Source organism: Glandiceps talaboti, chromosome 2 (assembly GCF_964340395.1).
Source record: "Glandiceps talaboti chromosome 2, keGlaTala1.1, whole genome shotgun sequence".
NCBI classification, from domain to species: Eukaryota; Metazoa; Hemichordata; class Enteropneusta; family Spengelidae; genus Glandiceps; species Glandiceps talaboti.
In genome coordinates this window covers 9,276,383-9,288,754 of record NC_135550.1, presented here as the reverse complement: position 1 = coordinate 9,288,754, position 12,372 = coordinate 9,276,383, and the positions used below count along the sequence as shown (strand labels likewise).

The 12,372-nt window shown below is 35.0% G+C and overlaps 1 protein-coding gene across 1 annotated transcript in view; it reads left to right on the top strand.

Moving 5' to 3' along the window:
* LOC144443812 (serine/threonine-protein kinase Nek9-like) overlaps positions 1-12,372 on the top strand; it is a 101,845-nt gene continuing 89,473 nt past the window's right edge. The window contains exons 1-14 of the mRNA XM_078133364.1: positions 1-138; positions 1,767-1,944; positions 2,487-2,548; positions 3,078-3,148; positions 3,904-4,009; positions 4,707-4,756; positions 5,410-5,491; positions 5,846-6,015; positions 6,635-6,740; positions 7,176-7,313; positions 8,436-8,580; positions 9,044-9,244; positions 9,976-10,022; positions 11,024-11,185. Of these exons, the coding sequence (XP_077989490.1) occupies positions 1-138; positions 1,767-1,944; positions 2,487-2,548; positions 3,078-3,148; positions 3,904-4,009; positions 4,707-4,756; positions 5,410-5,491; positions 5,846-6,015; positions 6,635-6,740; positions 7,176-7,313; positions 8,436-8,580; positions 9,044-9,244; positions 9,976-10,022; positions 11,024-11,185 (1,656 nt within the window). The remainder of the gene's footprint in view (positions 139-1,766; positions 1,945-2,486; positions 2,549-3,077; positions 3,149-3,903; positions 4,010-4,706; positions 4,757-5,409; positions 5,492-5,845; positions 6,016-6,634; positions 6,741-7,175; positions 7,314-8,435; positions 8,581-9,043; positions 9,245-9,975; positions 10,023-11,023; positions 11,186-12,372) is intronic.

The window sequence follows — 12,372 nt, the reverse complement described above, 5'->3', positions numbered from 1 at the left end:
ATGGCTGACGAGGCTGCTGCAGACTCGTCGATTTCATCGGCTATTTCAGATACCGGACAAGAAGAGTTGTATATTCCAGTGCGAGTGCTTGGAAGAGGTGCATTCGGTGAGGCAGTGTTGTACCGCAAAGTTGCTGAGGTATGTTAATGTCAACGACACTTATATATCGCTAAAACATGACCGTGTGACATTTGCGTCCGCGGACTGGACAGACTGTATTTGACTATAAAAGGTTTTACTTCTCCAAATGTGAATAAGGATGTCTGTCATGTTGTGAATAAGGATGTCTGTTATGTTGTAATATGAATGTGTACTATGTTTTGACACTGCTTGTTCCTGTAATATGAACACAATTTTAGCGCTGACAGCAATGATTGCGCACACCGCAGTGAATGTGATGAGAACATGAGTCTGTTTACCTTTTGAAAGGAGTCGATTTACATGACATTTGGCCCTGGCCCTGTGTGTACTATTGTAGACAGAGTGCGACCTAAGGCGTCCCAGGTCCAGAGAAATCAATCATCACCAAAAAAATACGAAGGTTTCTCAGAACTACATAAACAATACGACAGACGTGGAATATGATGTGTGATCAAAAATGAAAAAATCCAGCATGAATAAACATGAACAATAATATTTCTTTTTTCATTACTTTTAATTTATTTCCCCTTTGATTTGCAATTTTCAAATACGATGTCTTGTTAAAATCTAGATATCTAACATGTTACTGTTTGTATTTTAGAACCTGTTTTAGTCTTGCACCATTCTTTTGAAAACCTGACTTTTTGCAAATTAAAATAATGTGGCAATATTGGACCATGAGATATTATTATGACATTGTTATTAAACATAACAGTGGTCCTATTGTTTATTTGTCTGAGGGTGACCCAATTTTTTTTCTGTTTCTTGTTACCCAACCGGCCAAAATTTTCAGCTCCGACATCAAAATATAAATATAAAAATGTTTTTATTTTTGTCTGTCCTTAATATTTTATGGAACAGTGCCCTCTCTGACAAGAACAAGCAAGTGTCTGGACTATTGGACGTCATCTAGTCATAGAAACGACTGCACTTGTTCACAAACACAGCATTTCTTTTCATGATGGAAATTATCCAATGTAGGGGCCAATTGAGTTAAAAACAAGATAGTGAGGAGGAAAAGGGGAGGGCAGAGAAACATGAAAAAGATTTTTTATTTTTTTACATTTTTTTTAAATCGACCGACCAACCCATAGTTGTCATGAAAAAGTAATGAGAAACCTTTTTAAAAATATGGTCACCCTAATTGGCCATAAACTGTACGTTTATGGCCACATTTGGTGATTAGCACAGTAGAAAACAAGACAAGATATGGCAACAACTTAGTAGAATTTCAGATGTTATCAACTTTTGCCTCACTAAGGCACGTGTGCTTGCTGTTGACAATGAACATCCACTTAATGCATTATATTTTGATAATCTCCCATCTGGGAGAAGGTATCGTTGTCTTAAATGCTCTCAAGTTCGTCCCGTCAGATTGTTAAATCGATGCTACCAGGTTGTATATGTGTAACTTGTCTTTGTTTTTACACGTCTTTTTTTCAGGGGTTTTGTGTATATTGTTTTTCATTGCTGTAAACTACATGTATATATATCCTTTGAGGACTTCTAAATGCATAATATTATTAACAAACTGAACTGAAATGGAAGGTAACCCCCCCTTTCCCCCCCCCCCCCCCCAATGCAAACAAAAACATCAGGCTGAGGCCATACTCTTCTTGTTTCAGGATAACTCATTGGTAGTTTGGAAAGAAGTTGATCTGACAAGATGCAGTGACAGAGAAAGGAGAGACTCTCAGAACGAAATAGAAATTTTATCTTTGCTGAACCATCCCAATGTAATAAGCTATTTCAATCACTTCCTCCATGAGGACACACTCCTTATTGAAATGGAGTATGCTAATGGTAAGAAACTGACAACACAGACACTGTTCTGTGCAAAGTGAACTGATGCAATAATAGTCCACAGCATCAGAACCAAAGCAAAGTTGGATATGCAATAAATTAAAATAAATAAATAAATTAAATCCATGTATATCAGTTTTATAAATAAGCTGCCATTTTCTTTATGTAAAAGTTTGACATGTTTTCTGGAAACTTTATACAGTGTATATACTATACTGCCTGACTGTACTACTGTAATGTGAATAATAGTGAATGTTAGTGAACTAAACAAGATGAGAATCTATGGGCAAGACTCAGTGGAGAAATTTATTGAAATTAATAATTGTGATTGACAGGTAAGAGGTTACTCCAAAAATGACACAAATACAAATACTGTACATTTAACTGTTTCATTTGAAAAAAAAAAAAATCATGTCATTCAGTGAATAGAAATGAATTTCAATCACATAATACATTTACTTCTGTAGATGAACCTAGTAATATATACATATACACACAACAATCACCAGTCTAACATCACCTGTGTGGTTTTAATCTTACAGGGGGAACTTTGTATGAAAAAATTATGGCTCAGCATGAGATTGAACAACTGTTAGAGGAACATGTAAGTATTGTGACAGTTAATTGACTGAAACTTAGAAGTGGAACTTTGGTTGTAATATTATTAAATAATACTAATATTTCCTGATTGTTCTGGAATGGGGAACTCTTGCCTGGATGAAATTGTACAAAGAGGGTTCCTGTTTTTTTTCTTCTTCTTTTTTTGGCATTTGCAGTTGATCATCGCTAAGTCAGTCATGTGTTTCATTTTAAAACCATTCTCGCCTTACGAAAGTGATGAATGTTTGACACCAGGACCCTTCAATCAAACATTAGAATTTCTCATGTGTAATTTCTGATATGAGCACTATCACAGATAGGTATTTTTTGTTTGATTTTTATAACATTTAAAAAAAAAAAAATTTTGATCGTGTAGTGGTGATATGGGGTGGGGGTTATAAGTTGAGTTTTGTAGATTCAGACACTTGATATAATAACTGCATTGTCTCATTTATTTAATGTTTAACTTGTGTGAAGTTCTTACAATCATTACTCAGTTCCTGCATTGATTTCTATTATCTTTGTTTCTATAGGTTATCATATGGTACTTCTTTCAAATTATCTCAGCTGTTGCTCACATACACGACTTTGGAATTCTTCATAGGTATGTGTTGTGTTGTTGGTGGAGGGTTACAAATAGTCACCACAGGATAGAAAGCATTTACATTCCTTCTGTGCGATACCACTGAAATATGTTATTTGAATAGTCAAGGACGTAGCCATAAATTTCAAAAATATATGAAAATAGAGTCTACTTGTATCATGATAAAATTGAATAATGGATTCAGAAACAACTATGATGTTGGTATGTTAGGCTATGTACATTTACATGGTCTATTTATTTTTTATTATTTATTTATTTATATTTTATTTTTTATTTTATTTTTTTATTTTCATAACAGTAATTACAAATGTATCCATAATTACTGGTATTGGTGCATACACAAGATGTACTAGTATGATTGTTATTTTCATTGTAGTACATTTACTGCAAACATTATTACTTCACCAGTATGAAAATAAGCATACAAGAGTTCCTTGCCAGGCCTTGCACATATCATTTATATACACAGTTATTTTGAGTACTGGTACTCAGTGTATTTGTACAAATGTGTGCAGTGTTTTCTTCTGCATTTGCATTCAAGACTTGAAAGGTTGGCGGTTGGCATACTGTAAACACTTACACAAATACCCTGAGTATGCCACACTCTCTCACTGGCAAGTGTCATGGGACTGTATTGGAGCATTAGACTATCGTGGAGACTTTATTGCACTTTATCTGAGCCACGATGCTCATATCATATCATATATCATATCACTTATATGTTTTCATCACATATTTTTATCTTTCTATTTCAGAGATATTAAAACTTTGAATATTTTTCTGACCAAGTCAGCGTTAGTGAAATTGGGTGACTTTGGTATCTCTAAAGTACTTGACAATAAAAGCCAAATGGCAGATACAGTAAGTTTTGTATTTATAGTTATTTCATAGACATGCACTTACTTCCTCTTCAAAGTGCTTTGAACTTCTAATTCATCAGTATCATGTAAAAATATACATCACACAGAAGGTCAGTCATCATTTTATTCAAGGAGTATTTAGAATTTTTTAAATGAGAATTATCATTCTTGTATGTTCCAAATTTAAGTTGTGTGTGGAAATCCCAGAATATTGTGAGCTGTGATATTTCAATATGTTGATCAGCTTAATACAGAAGTTGAGGAAGTTGGTTACATTTGTAAATATTCCTGTTGATAACAAGGTCTACAGTTCCTTAAATGCACGAGAATGGCAGCATGGGAAATGAGTCATTTCCATCTATGAGTTTTACATGTATTGTTATGAACTTACAAACCTGTAGGATTATGTTGCAGACATCAGTTAACACATTTAGTATTCAGGGCTATGTCTTTGAATGCTGAAAAATTTGTTTCATTTACTAAAATATTTGTATAGATCATTTAGAAATGTATTGTTGAAATTGTATTCATAAAAGAATGCACTTTTGATAGGATGAGAATTGTCACCTTTTTGATCCAACATTAGATCTCCTTGAATAATCATTACATAGAATAATAAATAAAAGAATCACTCGTATTATGAATATTATAGTAATAAGTGATAAAATGGTTAATTTCCTTCTTTTTCCATCCCGTAGGTGGTTGGTACACCATACTACATGTCACCAGAAATCATAAGAGGTGAAAGGTGAGTCTTTCTCACAGCAGTGAATGAAAAATGTAGAAACTATCCAATAAAAATTCATAAATGTACTACCATGATAGTAATAATGTATATAGTTTGAAGACTCATACATCCATGTATTGCACCATCGTATATTGACACCCTGTTCTTGACTTAAGAGACATAGGTGTTGCCCCTGTTGATCGGTACCTGCAATAGCTTTTTTACATCATGTTAGAAGGTTAAAATAGAACAAGAAGGTCGACTTATTTCCATGCATGCCTATAGTAATAATGCATGTGAAGACATGAGTGGAGTGGAAGTTATAGTGTTGACAAGAAATCAAATTTTGTCGTTATTTTTATGATGTGCCTAGGCAGTAATATTCTATGTCAGGTACCAAGAATTCATGTTTGAATATTATTTAAAGAAATTATTTGTAATAAATTTTCCTCATTCTCAGCTGTACGTGTATTGCATGTGATACATGTATCTGAGATGTGTTGAAAACAAGTGTGTAAGATTAGCATGCAGTAAGGTGAACTATATCATGATGCCATTAATGCCCACACACTTACCCACTCACCAGCAGGCTGCTTGCCTAGAAAGTTAGGAGAATGAAGTAGTACTTAAGAATAATGAACGTCTATTTTGTGTATCCTCCCCTCTACTAATAGGTATAACATGAAAAGTGACATGTGGGCTATTGGATGTGTACTGTATGAAATGCTGACATTAACTAGAACATTTGATGCTTCAGTAAGTATGTAGATGAATTCACTAGCATATTGCCTCGTAACATCAAAGCATGGAGTAGAAGCCAGCACCCAATTTAATCAAGTCTGGATGCATGATGTATAGTAGTGCTAAGTTACTTATATAGGTCATTGGTGTATGGGCACATTATTTTTACAAAGCATACTGTTTCATTTTATCGTCTGGCGCAACAAAAATCTTACCCGACAATGGTACATTCGATGAGGACTTTTGAAATTGAGAGGGACCCTGTTTGAGTAGATGAGTTTTGGTGAGCTAGTTCATGTTTTATTATTCAGTTCTTGAAATCATGTGTTACTTACCTCACATGATTGATATATCTTTCCTTTTTGTCAGAATCCACTAAAACTTTGCTACGAGATAGTGAAAGGTCGATTCAAAGTAGAAATTAATCCTAATTATTCGGATCAAATGAAGACACTGGTTATAGAATTATTACAACAAGAACCAGAACGGAGACCGACAAGTGAACAAGTCTTATCACATCCAATGTTTGCATCAGGAAAGTAAGTAAAATGTAGCTGTTTTCAAACTCTTTTATTCTATGGTACAAGAAATGTTTGAAAGAATGTATTTCAAACTGGTCTGAACTTTTGAAGCTACATCCGGCCACACAGTGTCCAAAGATGGTACATTTAACATATCAATGCATTGTTGAAAGAAAGATTTGGATTTAGACCTTGTTTTCACCAATTTCCAGTGAATATTATGAGTTATAACCTCAGGAAAGTAAGTGAAATGTAGAAAAAAATGAGGTACAAATTTAGCTTGTAAATAAATAAATAAAACAAATGTCCAGCTGTAGTTAGTAGGCAAAAGTAAATCTTTATGCTTGGATTTGATGAGTAACGCTGGGTTTAAATTGAAGAGACACAAGTATGTGTTGTATAAAACTAGCACTTATTTACCTTAAACATCCTGATGTTCAGTTGTACACAGTCGTTTTTGTGGGCTAACATAAAGATTGATAATGTCTAAACTGTGGTACAACCTATTCAGTCTCCCAAACCTCAATTGTCTGGAAACCCAGTAAAATTTGCATAGAACTATGGTAGATGTATTGCACTCATTGACTCTCAGAACACTTATTTCTGTGTTGTATCTTTTCTTCCATGACTCCTCCAGTTTGATGGAAGAAAAAGTACTAGGACTTAACAGTACTTCTAGAAAACTAAAATCTTCTGTCAGTCAAGTCGACACGATTCCTGTTGTCACGTCCAAAAGCAGTGAGGTGAGTGTCATGATTGTTTTTTTTTTCAAAGAAAGCACAAAATGTGAAATTGAATGAGGCCACAAAAACAAAGGAAAACTTGGAAAAAAGATCATTTTATATCACACAGCCCACAGGTTTTAAGATATAAGGTTGAGGTTAGTTTAATTTTCCAAGATGAAAATGGAAAAGTTCATCTACTGAAGTTTCAACAGTTCTTTTATTTGAAAATGTTTACTTGAACACGGAACCACTTTTTGGTCAGGAAATCATGCAGTGTTGCTTTACTATTTATTGATTGTGTATTCGAACACAGACCCCACACTGAATTTTGCGAACATTTTTTCAATGTGGTGGATATATTTTGCTGAACTAATGATATTTTAGCTAAGTAACTGTTATCACATCCTTGGAAATGCTCAAGCTATATTGATAAAGTGTATGTTATATTTCTAGGTGTACTGCTGGGGAGGAGGACGGCAGTCTCCACAGAGATTGGACGTCTTCAAAGATGGAGATAGTGCCTTACAGGTTTCAGCTGCTCACTGCCATTTTGCTGTAGTTACTGTTGAAAAAGAGCTTTACACATGGGCAGTAAGTATAATTTCTATTGTAACGTCAGTTCAATTTTCTGTAATGTTGTTTGAGTTTGTCATAAGATTCCTAGTACACAGGCTGTAGTTACTTTGCTGTAGTAACTTTTGAGAAAGAGCTTTACACATGGGCAGTGACTGTGAGTATGGTTTAGATAGTTGCTGTTGTAACTTATGAGAAAGATTTTAACACATGGGTAGTATGGTTCAATTTTCTGTAATTTTGCTGGAGTTACTGTCTATGTACATGGTCTTTGAATTTTCACAACCATTTTACTGTTGATACTGTCACAAAGTACTGCTCCTGTGAGAAGTATTATATAGTTCCTCATATCGCTCTAATTTTGTTGTATTTTTTAATCAAAATTTACTTTACTACTTGGGTAGTAGCAATGTTTTATGATTGACTATTTTGTTGTTAGGCCTAAAAAAAAATAATTGTTTGGTTCCGGTTACCTGAGCCCACCTAGCTTTTCATTGCCAACCCTAAACTGTTTTTTACGTATTCGAGAAAAAAATAATCAAATTGCAAAAATTGTGAAGTCTCACGAGAAATAGTGGATGCAGAAACTGCCATCAACTTTAAAAGACACTCAAAAACTGTTCTTCTAATCTGTAATGGCTGTACATCTGATAGGAAGAAATAAACAACAGAGAGCAGTGTTTTATTTAAGGGCGGTAAGTAGGTAAAATCTACCGGGGTTCCCACATCATTTTACCGGGGTTCCCCACCTAAACTATGATACATTGCATGGGAAGCACTACCAGTTTTACCTCTTTCCCCCTTTCTGTTACCGGGGTTCCCAAACCTTAGCAAAAACACTGCAGAGACCATATGGAAAACAATGGAAAACCTGAACTAGACACTCACATATGAAAAAAAAATATAATAAAATAACATAACCTATTCTAAAATTGAGCGTAATCGGAACCACACAGTATTTTTTATTAGGCCTTAGTAGTTCGTGTAAAAAAATATGTTCTCTGCTTTATGTTTTGTGCCAATCACATAATGGAGCCTATTATCATAGAAATACAAAATCATGTTTTCAACCAACCACTTGAATTGAGCTGTATATGGTAGATGAAAACCGGTCTCTAATATTTTTCACCTCACCACCAGAATGTGCAAGGAAGTCAAGGGATCGTAGGTCAGTTGGGTCACGGTGACACTGCCTCATATAGGATGCCAAAGAGAGTAGAAGCTTTAAATGGCCAAGCTGTAAAACAAGTCTCCTGTGGAGAAGAATTCACTGCCTGTCTTAATGGTAAACACAAACTTTTAAATTTAATGTACAGATGAAGAACGTTATTTGCTGAACGCAAACAAGTTATACTGAAGTTTCATAGAATTCAGTTGACAGATGATTTCCTACACTCAGATAAACTGTGTTTTGCTGCTACCAATTATTTCATCTTGAATTCTTTGAAAATACAAAATTTGATGAGTCTGTTGGGTTTTGTAGTATGTTACTTGATGGGCCAGAAGCAGAAATGTTGAAACTGCTCTTACTCAAATCTCAGTTACCTTCTCAGTTAAACTAAAGCTATGTCATCCTTAAAAATGTGCCATACAATAGATAAATTTTGTAACAGAACTAAGATTTGCAGGCTAGAGGTGGGGGTCACAACCCCATCCCACATTCTCACATTGACCAAAATTTGTGTAGCTGATTTCAAATGACGTGCACTACAGACATCCATATCATTTTTGTGTTTATTTTCTTATAGAAAATGGTGTACTGTATACTTTTGGTTCTGATTACTATGGCTGCCTTGGTTGTGGTGGGTCACAAGGTGATGAGGTGCATACTCCCATACCAATCAATTTCTTTAGTGATAAACCTGTGGAACAAGTTTCCTGCGGTGACTGCCATGTAATAGCATTAACACGGGATGGAGAGGTGTACTCATGGGGGTGTGGAGAATATGGTAAGTTATATCAAATGATAAGTTGTGTAGTCATGGGGGATGTGGAGATTATGGTAAGTTGTATCAAATGGTAAGTTGTGTAGTCATGGGGATGTGGAGAATATGGTAAGTTGTATCAAATGATAACTTGTGTAGTGATGGGGATGTGGAAAATATGGTAAGTTGTATCAAGTGATAAGTTGTGTAGTCATCGGTAAATTATGTACTTATGGGGGGGGGGGGGGGTGTCAAGAATAAGGTAAGTTTTCATGGGGATGTGGAGAATGTAAGTTATCTTGGGAAGAGAGAGAGGTTACAGGGATGCCAGACAACTGGTTACATCAAATTGAACTGGAGTATACCTGTGATTTTAAGTAACTACTTTTGAATATCAAAGTTATCATATTCATCTCTCAAAGTCTCATAAAATATGACCAGCCTGTGACTGGACAGGGGAAACAAGGAATAACTTAGACCAATGTGGATGTTTTGAAATGACAAAACCTAAAATTTGTGTGACTGTAAAACTTCAAATTTCACTACACAATGTGTAGTGTATGGACGTTTATGATTTTACATCCACTATGTGTTGGGAGTCGTAACTCTTGAAAATGGTTTTGTTAACTTAGGCTTGTCTTCTATGAAGACTAAAGTGAGAGAAGGGATAATGTACCCTGTACATTGTCATGTAGAGTCTGTTGTCGTTACTCAATACATAGATGACATGTAACATGCTAAATTTGACTTTTCAGGTCGTCTTGGGCTTGGCTCTGAAGATGACTACAATGAGCCACAAAGGGTATGTCTTACATTCTTTGTGCTGTCCAAATTGTTTCCTTGCATGTATTATTTATTTATTTACAAAAAAATGTTCCTTTATTAGAAATTGAAAGAATGATATATACTAGTGAGGAACCGTGGAACAAACCATCTGAGCAGATGGTATGTTACTACAAGCTTGGAAGTCACAGGAGATTGATACATACAACCTACTTCAGATTAGGATTACAATTTACATGTGGAAAATAAATCTCTAGCAGAGTTGTAGGAAAAGGTGGTTCCAGAATGAAAGATAATCCTAATAATCCATCTCTGATTTCCAGCCCTACAAATTACTACCCAAGACTGCCGTAGGCAAGAAATAGACTATTGTTATAAGTTGATATCTAAATACTAGTACCCCTAATCATATTAACCAGTACATATTGACCTAAAACAGAATTATTTGTTGACCCTATTGCTGTTTTTTCGGTCACAGAACAACTTGTCAGTGTAACACACTTGTATGGTTTGCATAACTTGCATGCTTTGATTACCTGTGATTTTTTATGTTCAAGGGAAGACTGACGCTAAGTTAGTGTTTTAGCCTATATTTGAAAAAAGAGAGAAATGGTTTGTAAATATTTTAGTTGCATTTTAAATAATACTTGTGGCAGTGAGTTTACAGCTATTTTTTTTTTCCGACCCAATCATGGTCAAGGTCGGTGAGCACTATGTATTGAACTCCATATACTGTATGAACAAGTTTTGGCACAGAAAAAAAATAGTAATTGAAGGCTCAAATTAGTGTGTTTTAGGTCAGTTTATGATTATGATTAGGGGTATTTAGATATGTCACATCACAACAGTAGTTGAAATCCTGGCTTTACCTTGGGCAGTCTGTATTTTGCCTCTGGCAGTCTGGACCAGTGATAATTATACCCCTAGCTGATCACCTGATTTCTGCACTCTTGTATCAACCTCGTAATTACATTATAACAATATTGGTCTTCATTTTCTGACATTTGTAACTTGCTCTAGGTGGCCATTCAAGGGAAGAGAACCATCATATCGGTATGTGCAGGGTCAGATGTCAGTTTCTTTATGTCAGCAGGAGGTAGATTATTGGCCTGTGGCAGCAATGAATTCAATAAATTAGGTTTGAATAATGTTGCTGCTGGTCTGAGACAAAAACAAGTCAAGGTAAGAGTGACATGATTACTACTTATCATTTAGCCCTTCTCTACCAGATATTATTACATATGTACCAGAGATTACTTGCACTGGTGTGCGCACATACTAGTGGTATATTCACTGCAGTGCAATACCAAAAACATTATTGCATATACACATTGAAATCACATGATCATGCTTTATGATTTTTATGGAAATTTGTCATTTGTCGTTCCAGATAAACATACTAGTATGTAATAATAACAGAACCCCATGCCAAGTGAGTTCCAGTGTTGGTACTCAGGAGTATTTGCACCCATGCTTGCAGTGTTTTCTGCTGCACTTTCACTCACTATGCTTGTGATAGTACGGCACTGAGAACACTGCAAGCACACATGCAAATACAACGAGTATGCCACACTTGCACTTGTGCAGCGTGGGGTTCTGTCATTTTAATGCCCAGAAGCTAAAAGTTTTTCGTGTCTTTAGTTTATTTTTGGCGGCATTCGAAAACTCACCAAACCTTGACTGAAAATAATTCAATGATTCTAATCGGCTGAATTAACTGTCTATTAATAGTGGAGGCTTATAAAACTCCAATTTATCAAATGACATGGCACAGAGACTCTGTACAATACTAAACAGGGATAACAGGATGAAAGTGTGTACATGCATACACTGCTGGTGAAAAGTCAAACAAATTATGCTAAAAAAAATATTGAAAAAAAACAAAGTGCACCATAAGAAAATGTTCTACAGATAAACAAGTGTACACACATCATTGCCATTTGTTGTCGGTACTGTGCACATGTACACTAGCTTGATGTTCATATGTAAACAGTATGAATTATATAGACAGGAAGTGTTTAAACAAATTGTTAGATACTGATAGTGATCGGTCACTAGATGATTATACCTACTTCAGCAAGTATAAAACACCTAAATATGTTGATAATATGAAAATATTTATGAAAAAAAGTTCAAGTTACAGCTGCAGGCACTTGACAAAGTCAATTTTGATGCCAGACTATAACAAAAGTCACAACAGAAAAACAGGAATTGTATAATCTTGGTGGGAAAGTACAAGTGTACAGAAAATCAATCAAGAATTGCGCATGATCATGAAACTGATAATTTTGGTGGGAAAGTTATAAAGGACAGAAAATCAAAAATATGCACACAGTATTTTGGTGGGAATGTTAAAAAGGTACTGTAGT